Source organism: Sparus aurata, chromosome 7 (genome assembly GCF_900880675.1).
Source record: "Sparus aurata chromosome 7, fSpaAur1.1, whole genome shotgun sequence".
NCBI lineage: Eukaryota > Metazoa > Chordata > Actinopteri > Spariformes > Sparidae > Sparus > Sparus aurata.
Window position 1 is genome coordinate 1,148,189 of NC_044193.1, and position 19,707 is coordinate 1,167,895.

At 44.6% G+C, this 19,707-nt stretch overlaps 1 protein-coding gene across 1 annotated transcript; it reads right to left on the bottom strand.

Annotated features, from left to right (window-relative positions):
* Nucleotides 1-5,584: 5,584 nt before the first annotated feature.
* On the bottom strand, nt 5,585-19,171 carry LOC115584976 (macrophage mannose receptor 1-like). The gene is made up of 6 exons (XM_030422966.1): nt 19,042-19,171; nt 16,107-16,282; nt 8,157-8,379; nt 6,628-6,963; nt 6,261-6,361; nt 5,585-5,776 (listed from the first exon to the last, which is right to left on the bottom strand). Exons 1-6 carry the CDS (start codon nt 19,076-19,078, stop codon nt 5,633-5,635), a joined length of 1,017 nt encoding a protein of 338 aa, XP_030278826.1. The 5' UTR covers nt 19,079-19,171; the 3' UTR covers nt 5,585-5,632.
* Nucleotides 19,172-19,707: the final 536 nt, after the last annotated feature.

The following is a 19,707-nucleotide window of genomic DNA, read 5'->3' on the forward strand; positions in this document are numbered from 1 at the left end:
CCATGCTTGAAGATGGGAAAAGGGCCAATTCACCAAATCAGTCTCATAAAAAGATACTAAACTGTCAGTTTGTAACTCTGATTAATAATTAACTTACCAGTGATGTTCTGTGGATGGTACCAGTGATGTTCTGTGTGGATGGTACCAGTGATGTTCTGTCGATGGTACCAGTGATGCTCTGTGGATGGTACCAATGATGTTTTGTGGATGGTACCAGTAGTGCTCTGTGGATGGTACCAGTGATGTTTTGTGGATGGTACCAGTGATGTTTTGTGGATGGTACCATTGATGTTCTGTCGTTGGTACCAGTGATGCTCTGTCGATGGTACCAGTGATGTCCCGTCAATGGTACCAGTGGCACTCTGTCGATGGTACCAGTAATGCTCTGTGGATGGTACCGGTGATGTTCTGTGGAATCAGAATCCGAAATCCTTTAATGTCCTGCAGACGGGGAAATGTGTTTGTCACAGCAGCGACAGAATATCACAAGAACAGAAACAATAGCAAAAATAAGCAACAGAATTAAAAAGGGAAGAAATAGAATAGATATATATACATATTTACAAGATATAGTGCAAATTTAACAGCAGTTTTTGTTTTGTTTTGTTTTTTTATACGTAGATTTTAAATACAGATAATAAATATGGAATAAATATGGGTGTTAAGGAAAGTGACCAGATGCAAAAAACGGAAGTGACCTTTGTGCAGGCATACTGCACAGTGCAGAGTACAGGGTGAGGTCTATATGGAGCAGTGCTGCTTGTACAGTCTGACAGCAGCAGGAAGGAAGCACCTATGATACACCCAAAGTGTGTGACGGAGAGGTATCAGTCTGTTGCTGAAGGAGCTGCCCAGTGCTGTGACAGTGACCTGTGATGCTCTGTGGATGGTACCAGTGATGTTCTGGGTGGTTTTAATCACCTCTGACTCATCACCTGGTGGTGAGTCAGATCCACTGGCAGGGGAGGAAGCTGGACAGACCTGGCAGACCCAAACATATTGTGAGGGTCTGTTGGGAACGTCTGGCGGAACCTTTTGTCAGGGAGATCTTTAACTCCTACCTCCGGGAGAGCCTTTACCAGATCCCAAGGGAGGCTGGGGACATTGAGTCCGAAAGGACCATGTTCTCCACTTCCATTGTTGACGTGGCTGTCCGGAGCTGTGGCCGTAAGGTCTCCAGTGCCTGTCGTGGCAGCAGTCCCCGACCCCGGAAGTAAGTGATGTTGTCAAGTTGAAGAAGGAGTCCAATCGAGCCTGGTTGGCTCGGGGGACTCCTGAGGCAGCTGACGGGTACCGTTGTTGCGGCAGCAAAAACTCGGGCCTGGGAAAAGTTCGGGGAGGCCATGGGGGAGGACTACCGGTCGGCCTCGAAGAAATTCTGGCAAACCATGCGGCGCTTCAGGAGGGGGAAGTAGTCCTCCACCAACACTGTTTACAGTGGAGATGGGGGGCTGTTGACCTCGACTGGGGACATCGTCTGGCGGTGGAAGGGATACTTCGAGGATCTTCTCAATCCCACTGACACGCCTTCCATAGAGGAAGCAGAGGCTGGGGACTCAGATGTTGACCCATTCATCACCTAAGCCGAAGTCACTGAGGTAGTCCGGAAGCTCCTCAGTGGCAAAGCACCGGGGGTGGATGAGATCCACCCTGAGTACCTCAAGTCTCTGGATGTTGTGGGGCTGTCTTGATTGACACGTCTCTGCAGCATCACGTGGCAGTCGGGGACAGTGCCTCTGGACTGGCAGACCGAGGTGGTGGTCCCCCTATTCAAAAAGGGGGACCGGAGGGTGTGTTCCAACTATCGGGGGATCACACTCCTCGGCCTCCCTGGGAAAGTCTATTCCAGGGTACTGGAGAGGAGAGTTCAGCCGATAGTCGAACCTCGGATTCAGGACAAACAATGCGGTTTTTGTCCGGGCCGCCGAACACTGGACCAGCTGTATACCCTCCGCAGGGTGCTCAAGGGTTCATGGGAGTTTACCCAACCAGTACACATGTGTTTTGTGGACTTGGAGAAAGCATTCGACCGTGTCCCTCGTGGCATTCTGTGGGGGGTGCTCCTGGACTGCGGGGTCGGAGGCCCTCTGTTAAGGGCTGTACGGTCCCTGTACGACGGCAGTAAGTCAGACCTGTTCCCGGTGCATGTTGGACTCCGGCAGGGCTGCCCTTTGTCACCGGTTCTGTTCATTATTTTTATGGATAGAATTTCTAAGCAAAGCCACGGGCCAGAGGGAGTCTGGTTCGGGGGCCACTTGATTTCATCTCTGCTTTTCGCGGATGATGTGGTCTTGTTGGCTCCTTCGAGCCAGGACCTCCAGTATGTCCTGGGGCAGTTTGCAGCCGAGTGTGAAGTGGCTGGGATGAGAATCAGCACCTCCAAATCTGAGGCCATGTTCTCGACCAGAAAAAGGTGGCTCGCTCCCTCCGGGTTGGGGAGAGACCCTGCCTCAAGTGAAGGAGTTTAAGTATCTTGGGGTCTTGTTCACATGTGAGTGAAGGATGGAACGGGTGATTGTCAGGCGGATCGGTGCAGCGGCCGCAGTAATGTGGTCGTTGTATCGGTCTGTCGTGGTGAAGAGAGAGCTGAGTCGAAAGGGGAAGCTCTCAATTTACTGGTCAATCTACATTCCTATCCTCACCTATGGCCATGAACTTTGGGTAATGACCGAAAGGATTAGATCCCAGATACAAGCAGCTGAAATGAGTTTCCTCCACAGGGTGGCAGGGCGCTCCCTTAGAGATAGGGAGAGGAGCCAGCTGAGGTGGCTCGGTAATCTGTTCCGGATGCCCCCGGGACGCCTCCCTCGGGAGGTGTTCCTGGCATGCCCCGCTGGGAGGAGACCCAGAGGAAGACCCAGGACACGCTGGTGTGACTATGTCGCCCAGCTGGCCTGGGAACGCCTTGGGATCCTCCCGGAAGAGCTGGAGGAAGAGTCCGGGGAGAGGGAAGTCTGGGTGTCCCTGCTCAGGCAGCTGCCCCCGCGAAGCGGAAGAAAATGGATGGATGGATGGATAGCAGATATTGTTGGCACGGACAGGCTCCTGTAAATGGGATCACCTGCTCATCTATAGACACGCATTTGGGTCGAGCCTGAGAATTGCAGCCTTTCAGAATGCAATCCAGAAAAGGCCTCACCTTCCACAATTTGTCACGCTCCCTCAGGTCTTCTGGAACATCATCATCAATGAGCACTTTTAGTGATCGCCTCAGTCTAAAGAATCTGTCGTGTGTGACTCTTTCAGTGATGGCAGGGAATCGTAAGGCTTTGGACCAATACATCCTGATTTGTGGTTATGGGACGCAGGACATCAAAATACAGGCACCAAAAAAATAATACATTTCATCAACAGAAGTGTTGAGTAGGCCCCCACTTCTAGCCAGTGACGGAGCATCCCCTCTCCAGCCTTCTCTTTTCTGCTCAGTTTCCTCCTCATGTTCAAACTGGACTAGGTTTGGCGTCATCGGAGTAAAAGTATGTAAATATTAGTATGAAAAGTAAAAGTAGTCAGAGTGCAGTAAAATGTTCCCTGTTAGTGTTAGCTGTCCTGTGAGAAACACGTATCTGTAAAAAGGCAGAAAAACTGCCTGTTTTCAGCTGTGACGAAGCATTTAGCAGCTAATCCAAGAGGGTTTTTAAAGAGTTCATGTAGTTTAAGAAGGAGGAGAATTCTGTGAACACATGAAGGAACACTTCATCCTTCAATATATCACAAACATTCACCTGCAGCACATCTGGAGATACGAGGTTTTCAGGTGTGTAATATGCCAAGTAACTAGTAAATAAAGCTGATAGTATTTGCTTCTGAGATGTAGTGGAGTACAAGTGTAAAGTAGCATAACATGCAAAGACTCAAATTAAATACAAGTACCCCTAATTTGTACTCAAGTAAAGTAGTTGAGTAAATGTACTCAGTTACATTCCACCTGTGCAGACTGTAAATCTAGAAGAGGCTGCAGATCACAGAGGCTGTTATGGGAGGTGAATATGTTCATCAATGAACCCAATTTAATAAGTGAAGAAATGATTGAGCTCAACTCATTATGAAATGTTAATTCATCATTACGTTCATAAAAACAGAAACTGGATATTATTTTCATTTCATAAGAGACTTTAAAAAAACTCTGAATTGTTCCTGACATTTTCTCAAACCACACTTTATTTAATTTCACACTTTTTATAAGGACACACTTTATTTCATTCTGTCATTTTTCACATTTCATTGACAGTGGTGATGTTACCGCCCCCGTCATCTATCAGCCAATCACATGTGCCGCCTCACTTCAACTAGCAAACTGAACCAGTGCTAATTTAGCCAGTTAGCTCCTGTTAGCTGGAGCAACAACATCAGAGTCATTCTGAATCAACCAACCAGAGGCTGCTGCTGTAAATACACACAGATTGGCTCCATAGACTGAAAGGTGAGCTGCTGAATATCACTCTGAAATGAACAAAGACTTTCTTTTCTCATGAAAACACATTTTAAAGATTCTTCAAACATTAAAGTTCATCTTTTTAATGTTTTCTTCACTGCAGTTTCCTCCAGTCGATTCTGATCTTATCTAACCTGCAGACATTTATCTGATCACACTATTTTATCTGATCACACAGTATTTTATCTAATCACACAGTATTTTATCTGATCACACAGTATTTTATCTGATCACACAGTATTTTATCTGATCACGCAGTATTTTATCTGATCACGCAGTATTTTATCTCATCACACAGTATTTTATCTGATCACACAGTATTTTATCTGATCACACAGTATTTTATCTGATCACACGGTATTTTATCTGATCACACAGTATTTTATCTGATCACACAGTATTTTAACTAATCACACAGTATTTTATCTAATCACACAGTATTTTATCTGGTCACACAGTATTTTAACTAATCACACAGTATTTTATCTAATCACACAGTATTTTATCTAATTACAGTATTTCATAGAGTGAATAAAGTCTGGTATAAGTTCCCACAGCCCAATGAGATCACTTTAAATGTCTTGTTATAATGGACAAAGAGTCTGAAACACAAAGATATGAAGTTTATGATCATATATGAAAAGAAAACATCAGATGGTCACATTTAAGAAGCTAGAACCAGAGAATATTTGGTTTGTTTAGCTGACAAATAACTAAAAGGATTAACTGATGATCAAAATAGTTCATGTGACTGATCAATTCATCCACATGTTGCAGGTCTATTCTGACACATTACATGAGGACTTTGAGGAACAATCACAGAAATTCAACATTAAAGGAGCATTCTGTAGTTTTGGTGAAGAAATGTTAATGAGCAGAGAAAGATCTTCATTGGCTGATTTTTTTTCTGCCTCAACAAACTAAATAAACAAACTCTCTTTGTTTTCATGACTGAATAAACAAACTGACCTTAAAGGAAAACACAGTTTATACTGTTTTACTCTGTTTATATGTGGCGGACCCTGCCACCTCTCTAGCTTCAAACAGTGTTCTGGGACCTTCTTCTCCTCTGAGAACAGCTCGTTGATTCACTGATGGAAAAGATCAATATTTCTGAGTTTGTATTATTGCCTCATTATATTTTAAACATTAAAATTATGAGTTTGAATTTCTTCTCCAAAACTACGTAGTGCCCCTTTAAATCTCGTCCCTCTTGCGACGGGTCTTCTTCTTCTTCTTTGTCTCCTCCTCCTCCTCGTGGAAGACCTTTCCATCTGCCTGCTTCCTCCAGCTCAGTTTGACGTCTCCTTTCACCCCCTGGTCCTTCAGCCTCTGTTGGACCTGATAAAAACTCCTCAGCATCATCACTCACATAGAGATATTACATTCTGCATTCTTCTTTATATCTTCCTCTATTTTAGGAGCTCTGCATCACATTTATACATTCACATGTTTAGTTCCCTAAGATGGCGTCGACCTGTTGGCCTGTTGTCCTTTCTGACTTTCTCCTCCTCTCTCTTCTGTTGTAAAGGCTCTGGCTTTTCTAAAACTGATAGTAAAGTTTGTGCTGAGCGTCGACTCTGAACGAGTCACAGTTCTGCCTCAGTCGGCCTGCAGAGTGGCACGACGACACTCTTTAATCCTGCACATATGTACGTGCACAGCTTCCTATACGATGCTCAGCTCATGTCATGTTGATCTGTTTCCTGCCTCTTCACACTGTTTCTTGTTCTGCTCAGTTTTCCCTCGGGGGATCAATAAAGTCTGATTTTATTTGAATTTGTTCTGTTTGTGTGTAAAATTAGAAAGGTCCAACATGATTTACCTCCTTCAACATCTGTTCCATCACAGCAGGGTCGTTGAGATCCAGAGAGGAGTCCTTTGTCTCCAGACGCACTTTGATCACTTGCTTTGTAGTCATAGCGACTGTGAAGAAAATATGTTCATATGAATATTGACATTCATCAGTTTGAACACTGACAGTAAAACTGTGCTTCTATCCTCCATCTGTGGCATCTGTTTGATAACTTTACAAATAATTCATATCAATGATAAACATCAGGAGTGTTTACATTTTATTTTCTGTCCATAACTTTCATATTTTGTGTTTTTGTTACATCATCATTGATTTGATGCTAAATTAAACCAAAACCCAAAATATAAACACTAGTTCATGAAAAGTTAACACTCACTGTAGCAAATGAACGGTCTTTTCTTGTCACAGACATCGTCCCACCATTTTCCATCTCTGCCAAAGTCTGATGTCACACAAGCATCTTTCCCATCACTGTTATCAGGTTGACGTTCATACCAGTGCCTAAATGAGGAGCTACTTCCATCCGACCACTTCCAGGAGTCTCTGAAAAGTCCGATCCAGGCCTTTTGTCCTGCAGGTACTGTGTCATTTACCTGCTGGTTCTCTGCCGTGTTCCTCACACTGGCCAGGTCTGTGTGGTGTTCTCTGCAGTAGCTCTGGGCCTCAGTCCAGTTCATGAGAGTTGTGATGAGGACAAACGTCACATTCAGCCCTGAAAACAGAGCACAGTGCTGTGCAGAGGTACTATAACATACAGTTTACCATCCATGTGGTGTCTGTGGCAGAATTCACAGCATTATAAATCCACTGAATTAATGACTGTAAAATAAAAATGGAAGACATGATCATCTTAATAAATGTTACTGAGTATTTCTTCACCGTCTCTCCACATTAATAATCACATCCTTAAAATCTACATCTAATAGATTCACACATTCTGTTTCCTACATGTGAATATGTTCTCAGATGTATGAAACACAAACATACGGCCCTCTGAAGGGTCACCAGATACATCTGAGGGGTCGTCACATGGTTGATGGGAGAGGAAAGAAAAGAAAAACCTTCTGATACACAAATCTGTTTTCAGCTTTTCTTTTCTTTAACTTTCCTCCAATATTTGCTTTTCCATAAAACATTGGATCATTGGACTTCTTTGGACGTCACCATGTGAGAAGTTTAGTGGGGAAATGTTTCTTTGGTGGAACTAACAACACATGAACATGTGAAACATGACAAGAAGCTCCAGCAGACAGAGCTTTGTGTTAGAGGTCACCAGCAGAAAGAAACACAAAGGTTGGGATCTAGTTCAATATATAACAACGTGTTGTATTTTATAAGCTTCTCATATGTTTTTAATGTACATATTAATCTGAACAGTAACACGTAACTACAGCTGTTGAGTAAATGAAGTCAATTCAAAAACATCATTCTTCCTCTGAGATCCAGAGGAGTTATAAAGTTACATAGTAAATAAAGTACTGTAGTAATAGAGTACATGTACTCAGTTACTTTCATGTGGGGTGTGTAGCCAGATCTGAGTTTTATTATCTGAAACAGCTGAATTGCGGCCACGTCTCCGTCTGAGTGACTCAGAGACTGAAGCGTGTCTTTAAATCCAGCAGGATGGACGATTACAACGCTCTTCTATCTGCTCGACACAAACAAGTCATTCATCACCTACAAAGTTCTGTTTCTCATTCTCATCTGATCGCTGTCACATCATCTATATTAATTGCTGCCTTATTGGCTTGTAAGTCGTCTGTAAAGCTCTTTGAGTTGTACTAACTTTGATGGAAGGTGCTGTAAATAAAGTTTGACTGACTGATCCTGTATCAGCCCAAATAATGAGAGAGAGCTCAACAAACTGAACTGGTTGTTTTAAACTTCACAACTTAGTATTCTCACCTCTGACATCCATGCAGACCGACTTAAAGTGACTTTCACAATCAAAGTCCTCCCATTGTCCATCATACATCCCTGTGCAGTACTGACTGCTGTTAGCGTTGTTTGGTTGTCCAGTCTTCCACAGTCTGAACTCAGTCTCCCCGTCTCTGTAGAAGCTGGTGTCTGACAGTGACCACCTCCAGCTGTTCACGTCATCATACAGCCCGATCCAGAAATACTGAAGCTGAGCAATATTTAAATTTTTGTTTCTTTAGCCTCACATTTATTACACAGCAACACAACATACACTGAAAAGTGAATCTGAGGCTTCAGCAGTCAGAGTGACACAAATCAACAGGCTTTCTAACACAACATTCACTCCTTTTGTTTCCATCCACTGCAGCTCAACAGGGACACTCAGTCTGGTGAAACACAACCAGGGAATTTTATATTAAAACACTTTACAGCCCGATTCTAAAAGAGTTGGGACGCTGTGTAGAATAAAGACACAACACAAACATTTACAAAGAGCTGACTTCAGTTCTGCTGTTCCTGAGCTCATGTAGTAAAATCATTTCTACAATCATGTGTTTGACGACCTCGCCCCGTCCTTGCTTGTGAACGACTGAGCCTTTTGAGGACGCCTCTTTCATACCTGATGATGATACTATCACCTGTTACTGATGAACCTGTTCACCTGTGGAAGGTTCCAACGCAACAACTGTTGAAGCTTAATTGGCGAAGTTTCAGGAGCAGGACCACACCTCAACAGCGCCAACTTCCGCATTTCTATAAATAACCACCTGACCCTCTCCTCTGCTGCGCTCTCGTATTCTGCGCTCTCGCACCCAGAAATGAGATCACGCGACATCGCCTCGCCCGAGCACATCCAAACTTTTGTACGAGCAACATCAGGCTCTACTCACCTCATCATGGACTTCGTATCACTATCCCCGTGGGACGATCTTTCAGACGAGATCAGGATCACCATTCATCTGAAGCCGACAACTTTCCCGTCACCTCCGTACCCGAGACCCTGATTCCAGTGGCCCTACAGCCGGCTAGGGCGCGAGCGAGTCCGCAGAGCACCAACTTCGTCTCATCCATGGTTCGCATCCCGCCTGGTTCATCTCTCCTCAACATCCAAGATTATCATAGTTCGTCCGACGACTCTCCCGTGTCTCCCAGCCCACCTCCTTCCGCAGCAAAGAGAGGACGAGGAAATTCCGGAACAGAAAGTCACCGTCGCTGCAGTTCGCCACAGTTCGCCGACTCCTTCACCTCCAAGAAGCGAAGCTTCCCGCCATCGTTCCGCCAACACCGGCCGAACAACTCACCGGTCTCAACGTCTCCACGCTCCGGTGAGTTCCCCCGACCGGCTTTCATCTTCTACAGTCACCGATTGGACAGTAGCCGCTCCCCAGAAAACTTTAAACGACAAATGAATTCTGTTTCACCGAATGGACTATAAAGCCAAACTTTCTCCACACGCATGTGTGCTTCTTCCGTCAACACCAGCTCTCTTCCGGGTGACGTCATCACGCGCACGCAACACACCCCGACGTCGACGCTCCTGTTAAAAGGGACAGTACAATTAAATACTACAGCCCAAAGACAGCAGAATGATCGTAGACAACAGAAAGTGCAGCAGCAAAAGTGGAGACAGAGATCCTCAGCCAGATCAAATGACTCTAGAGCAGTGGTCCTCAATAGGCGGCCCCCGGGCCGCATCCGGCCCGCCGGCCTCCTGTTTGTGGCCCCTGAACTGTTATTCCTTCGTCATGTGTTTTGGTTGGGTCAGCATGTGTACACCGGGACTTGTCTCCATGCCAACGATACACAAACAGCTGGGTCACTCACCGCTGCGATCGCAACCTTTAACTTTCACTTTCGCTTTCGGAGCAGTTCGCGTATTCACGTTCCGCCGGTTGTAAGAGATTGAAATGGCGTTTTCCAAGTATACTGCTATAACAAAGTGGACAATGAGAATCAGCCACTCAAAGTGGGAACTTTGCATTCATTCATCCTCCAACCAGGACAAAACCTACGAATCTGACGGTGGTGCAATAACACACACTTACGTTGTTTAACAGATATTATATTAGCAAGTCTCATCATGTGTTTTCACAGGAAGTGACGGCGAGTTTCTCCCGGCAAACACCCTTTTACTCACGGTGCCAAAATTTTTATCATCCTTGTTAAAACTCAACTCCATTTAATCACAGAACAAATGACGTGAATTAACCCACAACCATCTTACATATCATCTTATTCACAAACACATTCACAAACCATAATTACACCAACACCAACAGAATACCCAAGAGTCATTGCGCCACAGTCCACAAGGGGCGTTACAATATGCCAGGGGAAGCTGTGATGAAGATTTCCAATTTGAAACGGCATTATGAGACGAAGCATAGGAATTTTGAAGAGACATTTCCTCAAAATTCAGAGATGAGCACAACACAAATAAATGCACTGAAATCGTCATATCAAGCTGCAAGCAGGATCCTTGTCACATCTATGTCACAATGAAATAAAATAATGCATGACTGAAGTGATGGACACAATGTTTGAAGGCAAACAAAAAGAGGAAGTATTCAACTATGTATTTTAATTTATGTTAAAATGGAAATTACATTTTATTTTAGTTCGTATTTTGTTGTTTAGAATGAAAAGGACATTTTGTTTTGAATATTATAGTATTATTGCATGTGGCCTGACCGACCTCAACACATGGACCTTTGAGTCATTGAAAAAAATCTTTGTGGCCCTTTAAGATTTGTATTTGAGTACCCCTGCTCTAGAGTTTCTGCTACCACCTCTCGTCATCACTCCACTCCAAAGGGAGTGCCCAGATGGATTTCAGGACCTTCCAATCCCCATCAGGATTTTCATCATCGACACCAGCAACCTACAACATGGTGCCCACTGCCATCCAGTTCGAGCCACCACAACAGCCAATCTTTAAAAAAAAAAAAAAAAAAAAAACTCATGGCTGCTCGTTCCGTTAACACCAGATCGCTTCCAGGTGACGTCATCACGCACAGCCCTACAGGCAGTGACGTCTACGCTTTTGTTAAAGGGACAGTACAATCAAATAACACAGCCCAAAGAAAACAAAGAGCAGCAGCAAAAGCAGAGACAGAGATCCTCTGCCAGATCAAACAACTCCAGAGTTTCCGCCACCACTTCTCACATCACTACACTCCAGAGGGAGCGCCCAGATGCATTCCAGGACCCTCCAACTTCTATCAGGATTATCATCATCAGCTACAGCAACCTACAATCTCAAGGGCAAACGCCACAGTGCCCACCGCCATCCAGTTCCAGCCATCACCGCAGCTAACCTTTGCGGGGGCTCCTGGCACTGAGATGCCAGAGCCCCCCTGCTTCCTGTTTCCAGCAACCACAACAGCTCGCTTCAACCGGGGCTCCTGGCACGAGATGCCAGAGCCCCCTGCTTCCTGTTTCCAGTAACCACAGCAGCTCGCTTCAACCGGGGCTCCTGGCACGAGATGCCAGAGCCCCCTGCTTCCTGTTTCCAGCAACCACAGCAGCTCGCTTCAACCGGGGCTCCCGGCACCGAGATGCCAGAGCCCCCTGTTTCTTGTTTCCTGTTTCCAGCAACCACAACAGCTCGCTTCAACCGGGGCTCCTGGCACGAGATGCCAGAGCCCCCTGCTTCCTGTTTCCAGCAACCACAACAGCTCGCTTCAACCGGGGCTCCTGGCACCGAGATGCCAGCGCCCTCTGCTTCCTGTGTCCAGCAACCACAGCAGCTCGCTTCAAATGGGGCTCCTGGCACTGAGACGCCGGCGCCCTCTGCTTCCTGTTTCCAGCAACCACAGCAGCTCGCTTCAACCGGGGCTCCGGTCTGTATATAAAAATTACTGTCAATTCTTGCACTACATCATGTAAATATGTATATACGTCGACTCGATTCTATTTTCTTCCCCTTTTTAATTATAGTGTCTATTCTATTGTCTATTTTGCTATTGCGCTGTTCTCGTAATATTCTGCTGCGACAAACAAATTTCCCCGTCTGCGGGACATTAAAGGACTCTGATTCTGATTCTGATCCTGGCACCGAGATGCCAGCGCCCTCTGCTTCCTGTTTCGAGCAACCACAAGCAGCTTGCTTCAACCAGGGCTCCTGGCACCGAGATGCCAGCGCCCTCTGCTTCCTGTTTCCAGCAACCACAGCAGCTCGCTTCAACCGGAGCTCCGATGCCAGAGCCCTCTGCTTTCTGTTTCCAGCAACCACAGCAACTCGCTTCAACCGGAGCTCCTGGCACCGAGATGCCAGCGCCCCCTGCTTCCCGTTTCCAGCAACCACAGCAGCTCGCTTCAACCGGGGTTCCTGGCACCGAGATGCCAGCGCCCCCTGCTTCCCGTTTCAAGCAACCACAGCAGCTCGCTTCAACTGGGGCTCCTGGCACCGAGATGCCAGCACACCCTGCTTCCCGTTTCAAGCAACCACAGCTGCTCGCTTCAACCGGGGCTCCTGGCACCGAGATGCCAGAGCCCTCTGCCGCCTATTTCCAGCAACCACAGCAGATTGCTTCAACCAGGGCTCCTGGCACCGGGATGCCAGCGCCCTCTGCTTCCTGTTTCCATCAACAACAGCACCTCGCTTCAACCAAGTCTCCTGGCACCAAGATGCCAGTGCCCTCTGCCGCCTAATTCTAGCAACCACAGCACCTCACTTCAACCGGGGCTCCTGGCACCGGGTGCCAGCACCCTATGCCGGGATGCAGGGAGCTTCCATCTCCCAGCTCCATCAGTCCCAGCAGCTCATGTTGGCTGGGGTCGTCAGCACCGGGATGCCGGCACCCGTTCTTCCCCCTCAGCAGGCAACCACTAATTTCACTTTATACACAGCTACCCACACTGGCCGCACAAAAAACCAAACGAGAGCTTCAGCCTCCCCTCGCCTGTTGTCGGCATCTCCACCAGCACCCATACCTCCAGAACAGATGTCATCTACCCCTTCTGTCATCTTCCCGTAATCAACGGCGTATATAAGAAAGGCAGGCCCGCATGCACCAAGGAGGTCGTTCGATTTGCAACGGCTTCAACAGTACCGGATGCACCGTGTCCCAGTGCCGCTTCCTCCACGTTAACTCCTTCTGCGGCGGGGGCCACGCCCACCCCGAATGCCCGTACAACCTACTTCGCCAAAGCTAGTTTCTCATAAAGGACTTGAAGAAGGTCTTCACCCGGACTTCCACACAATTATCTATCTCTTTTGAAATCAAAAATCTTCAGTCGACCATAACCGAGCCAGATTCAGTTGACCGCACGCTCGCTAAGGAAGTTAAGGAAGGTCCAGAAACAGACCAGTGCTCTTAAAGTCCTCCCTATTCACACCGACTTCTGCCGTTTCTTCAGCATCCACTGGCGTGGTATATATTACTTCGCCGTTAGGCTCACCTTTGGTCGCAAAGCAGCCTAAACTCTTCGACACCCCACCTGAATCCCTCAGCTGGATCCAGTCTAATAATTTCCCCCCACCTCATCGCCACCCGCTTCTGGCCTGGTTACCATGACTTCAGTCTTCTCCAACCTCGGGATCCCATCGTCGCAGAGAAAACAGAGGGCCCCTCCACATCCCTCGAGTTTCTCGGAATCATTCTTGACACTAACAAGTTTTAGACTTCATTCCCGGTCGGAAAGCTCAACTGAACCTTCTTCTGCGCCCTGCGCCGCACCAAACGTCAACTTCTGTCCCTTCCGTCCCATCACTCTTGACCTCCATCTCCCTGGATAGCTCGAGCCTTGCTGAAATCCGTCCGTGACTCAACCCTCTCACCAGTTGGAACGGAATCACTTTCTTTTACGATGACCAACCGACTCACCCGCATGACATCCATCTGTACATCGATGCTGCTCCTTAGGCCGGTTTTGGGGGGTTTCTACAATGGAAGATGGCTTGCGGCAGAATCGCCCCCGAAGCTCGCTAATGAATGCCAGAAGTTCAGAAGCTGGCACCTCACGCAGATACCTTCCCTACACCAGTCGGGCGTCGACATTCAACTTGTAAATCGTGCGCTTATACCCCTGATAAGCGACTCCCAGAGCTCCACCATCAACAGCCTATCACCATCGTCCCTCTCTTCCAAGCTTCCATTACTTTCACGACCAATACAACACAACCATTCCGTCATTCGATCTCATCACCACGACTTCTTTCAGTACTTACGCCCATTCCTCATGACAAATCATGCATCACCAAGCTTACCTTAGCGGTATCAGCTTCTTTCCAAGACAATAACCGGCCGTTCGTTAACAGTTCGTTAAGCCCTCGCCGTCTTCCTCTTAATGCCGACTTGCTGTTATTCTGCCTCCACACAATCCGTTCCGGGTACTGCACTCCTCAAGTCGCCCAAACCTTGGAAGCCATGTTCTTGCTTGCCTTTTGGTTTCCTCAGATACTCCGAATTCACCTCCTCAACCATTCACTTCGACTCAAGCTGTCATGCTTGCATTTCTGACTTGTCTCGCTTTTCAGACGACACCATGGTGTTCCACTTAAAGCAAACCAAAACCAATCAATTTGGTCCGCCTACACCCGTCTTCTTCTTCAAGGTCCAATCACCACTGAATCCCTTCAAACCCTCGCAAATTTCTTGCAATTCCGTAAATCTCAAAACAATGACAGATCCTCTCTTCATCTCCGAATCCGGCCAAGTGGCTACTCGATTCTGGTTCCACCATCACTTTTGCCACGTGCTCTCATTGTCTGGTATTTTGCCCGACAACTACTCTGGGCACTCCTTCAGAATCGGAGCTGCCACTTCAGCCTCCCGTAATGGCTTCCCAGAACACTTCATATGTCTCATAGGCCGCTGGTCCTCCCAAACGTACCACCGTTACATCCGTTAAGATCTCAAAGATCTCAGATCCGCTCAATCTCTTCTCAAGTAATTGGAGGTTCTCTACAAGAATCCCCACAACGCACTCGAAGAACTCAAAAGAACCAAGATCTTCGACACTTCGTTTTCCTTTGTCACTAATAAATCCTTAAACGCATCTCGTTGACGGTGTGGTCCTTGCTAGTGAATTGAAGCTTAATTGGCGAAGTTTCAGGAGCAGGACCACACCTCAACAGCGCCAACTTCCGCATTTCGATAAATAACCACCTGACCCTCTCCTCTGCTTCGCTCTCGTATTCTGCACCCCTCCCCCCCAACCCATTTCTCTCTCCCCGTTTCTTCTTTCTCTCCTCTCCTTCGTAGGTCCATGAGGGGGTCCGTCGCTGCCCGGGAGCAGCGGCGGATTCTCTACAAGAATCCCCACAACGCACTCGAAGAACTCAAAAGAACCAAGATCTTCGACACTTCGTTTTCCTTTGTCACTAATAAATCCTTAAACGCATCTCGTTGACGGTGTGGTCCTTGCTAGTGAATCAGTCTTTGTTTGAAACGCGGTGCTGCAGAATAGGCATATATTTACAATAATCTGTGAAGTTGAACATGAAATAAATAAATTGTCTTTGTACCGTTTTAAATTGAGTTTTAGTCTAAAAGGAACAACAAATCATCACATTCCCCGATTGTGTTTAATTTGTATTTTACACAACGTCCCAACTTGTTTGGAATGAGCGTTGTATCCATATATAGACATGTAGACATTTAGTCTATGAGTACATCTCATGTTATAAACACATGAATATGAGGCATTTTCTCGAGGTAGAGGTAGGAGTAGTTTAAATTCAAGCTGCATCTTCATCAGACACAAGATTAAAGTGCTGCTTACAATGTCCTTCTGAGAAGTAGTGGAGTAGAAGTACAGAGTGGCATTAAATGGAAATACTCAAGTACAAGTACAGAACCTCAAAATGTTACTTCAAATGTATCTACTGACTTTACACCAATGTGGAAGTGCAAAACTTTCAACCTGCGAGTCATTTACATGATTGTTGAAAATGGCTTTGAGATTAAAGAAAGACATCAGTGAACTCACTTCAGACACTTTGCTTCTATCTACTGTGTTGTTCAGCATCTTCACGTCCTCCATGTTGTCTATAGTTGCCAGGTCAGTGTATTTTTCTCTGCAGTACTTCTGAGCTTCAGGCATGTTCTTCCAGTCATAAACAAAATGGTACTGACGACGGACCTGTGATGAGACGGCACTCAGCCCTGTAGTGACAGACATGCACACTGATTACATTTGGGTGAAACATGACTTCTATGATACATGTTGACTTTGTAACGTTGCATTTCAGTGTATTCAGGTGTGTCGTTGTCTCTGTCAGTAACATCACTGGTGGAATGTAACAAAGTCATTTACTTAAGTCCTGAACTTCAACTAGTGACAGGGTCGGGCTGTCTGTCGCCACTTTAAGGACAATTAGGAGTATTTCTGTTGATGTAACTTTATATTTCTACCCCATTACATTTCACTCTGTAACATCAGACTTTTACTGCAGAACTTTAATTGTTATTCAGATTTTAGTCTAAAAACACAAGACAACCTGACATACAAAACAATACATAGTTATATATTACACCAGTGGTTCTCTGGGACGTCCCAGTAACTCAGGTGGTAGAGCAGGTGCCTCATGCACAGAGGCTGATCATTAAAAGGGTACTACGTAGATTTGGAGAAGAAATTCAAACTCATAATTCTTATATTTAAAATATTAATGAGATAATAATACAAACTCAGAAATATTTCAACAAACAACGAGCTGTTCTCAGAGGAGAAGAAGGTCCCAGAACGCTGTTTGAAGCTAGAGAGGTGGCAGGGTCCGCCACATATAAACAGAGTAAAACAGTTCATGAGCAGAGAAAGATCTTCATTGGCTGATTTTTTTTCTGCCACAGTAAACTAAATAAACAAACTCTCTTTGTTTTCATGACTGAATGAACTGAATAAACAAACTGACCTTAAAGGAAAACACAGTTTATACATTTCTGCACCAAAACTACAGAATGCTCCTTTAATGCTCCTTTAAAGGATTCTGATACTTCAAGTCCATTGATCTGATAAAACTTTCTTTTTATTTATTTATATATTTTTAGGTGCAGTACAGGTGACGAAATTAAACGTACAAATGTGTGTGTGTGTGTGTGTGTGTGTGTGTGTGTGTGTGTGTGTGTGTGTGTGTGTGTGTGTGTTAAAACTGCAAAGATACAAACAAAGACAAAGATTTGTAGGGTATGAAACTGTATGGAGTGAAAGAGGGCATATTATATTATATTATATTATATGTAATAAGTGGGTAAATTAATTAAATGAGACAACATGTAGAGCAAGTAAATTAAATAAACACATAAAGAAACAAAGAAAGAGAAAAAAGAGAGAAAAGATATACATGTGTATTATAATTTTAATAATTGATAATAATAATTCTCTCTTTCTCTCTCTATATATATATACTCACATACATACATATATACATATATACACACACACACTTACATACCATCAATAACAATGAATAATTAATCATAATTATTAGAATATATCTATACGGGGCATCTCTGGTGCTTTGGGTCTGTGGATCTGGGGGTGGGCCAGGCAAGGTGAGCTGGGACATGGGAGCACTTTATTTTATTTCCCCATTTTATTGATATTATTGTTATTATTATTATTATCATTATTATTATTATTATTAGTGGTTGTACTGTTAATATGACCACTGTTGCAGTAATTATTATTATATAGAATATTTTATTTACTTCTTTATTCACTTATTTTATTTCATCCCCTTTTTTGTCGGCCCTTCAGGTCGGGAGGAGGCTGGCATGATGTGGTCGGACCTCTAGAGAGCAGCTCTCTCCCCTGCAGGAGGTTTGGCTGTTCAGTCGGGTCTGAGGAGCTTCCAACAGGGAAAGGGGGGTTTAGAGGGGCCGAGTCCTCTGGTCCTCCACCCTCCCAACCCAGTCCAATCCCAGAGTCCCCCCAGAGCCCCGGGGCCACAGAAAACCCACAATACAAAGGGTGGTAATAATCAACAATAAATATAAGAAAAACTAATAATAGTAATAATAATAATTATAATAATAATAACAATAATAATGCTGATAATAATAACGATCATGACAAATACAAATGATAATAATAATACAACAAAAGAAATAAAATAAGGATAATAATTAATTAAAGGTGGAAACGAAGGTGGAGGGTGAAGAGAAGAGAGTGTATACTATAATCCAAAACATGTATGAACATATGCATACACACACACACACACACACACACATACACACACACACACAGAGAGAGAGAGAGAGTGAAATGAAAAAAAACTGATTTAAAAATAAATAATAAAAACAAATAAATAATAATAAACAAAATAGTAGAATATCAATGATAAAACTTTTGTGGTTTTACTGAAGAGAGAGATTCACATTTTTGAAGTCTGGAGATTTAAAGATCCCGTCACAAAGTTTTGTCTCATCGGTGTATAAACTGTGTGTGTGTATAAATATATATACTGTATATATATTAATGAGTGCAGGTACAGAGTCTGAGAACATTCTGACTGAATCATCCCTAATTGTCTTTAAGGATAAATGAGAGCTGTGATCGGTTCCTGCTTTATTCAGACGGATCCTAGTTTATTATTGGTGGTTTTAAAAGTCAGTTCAGCATCGAGAAATATTGAGGAACTCAGTGATGGTTTGTAAATGAAAAACACCAAAGCTGGACTGGAAAAATAGAAAGCTAAAGATTTTATGAGCTGCAGCATCACCACAAAATATTTCAGGGTAAAAGAAATCAAATTCAGAGGATTCAGTTTGCATCAGTCTGTGCGTCAATCAAAGGAGAAGGATTATATAAATGTAGTACATCATTTATAATTTAGAATTCTGATGGCAGTTTTGTCCCCATAAGTTTATGTGCTGTAATAAAAGAATATCAACATGTATAAAACTAATAAACTACTGACCTGATGCAGCCATGATGAGCAGCAGGACTGCGTCCATCTTCGTCGGCTCTCTGTTCGTTCTGATGTGAGACTTCAGACTTGTGGCTGTTGATGTAGCTTATTAATGCTGACAGAGCTTCAATACAATACCTGACTGTCCACCTATTGTTTGCACACACAGTTCCTCAAAAATATGTTTGCATACTTCATTTGGCTACCAACGTGTTGATGACAGGAAAACAGACGAGAACAATAAGGGTCAGACCTCCACTGACCCGGTCTGACCGGAACAAAGAGATACAGTGACGGTTTCATGGAAATTGTCACTGTACCTCTTTGTTCTGGTCAGACCGGGTCAGTGGAACTCTTTCCTGACTCACAGGTGTAGAGATAATAAAGTCACTCATTCTGAATTTCTACAAATGTTTAACAGTTGAAATGTGATATATAATATTATTGTATGATGGTTTTTTGATGCCTAAATGTAAAGGTAGCCTATTGCTGGTGCTGCAGCCGGTCCCAGCTGACACCGGGCCGGTGGCGGGGCGCACCATGGATGAGTCAGCAGTTCAGCACTGAGCTGTCATATAGGGACACACGTGTTGATCTCGTTGATCTGCGTTGTCATGACAACCTAAAAACATGTTGTGTAACCAGCCATGGCAACAGACAGAACATCAGTGTTGA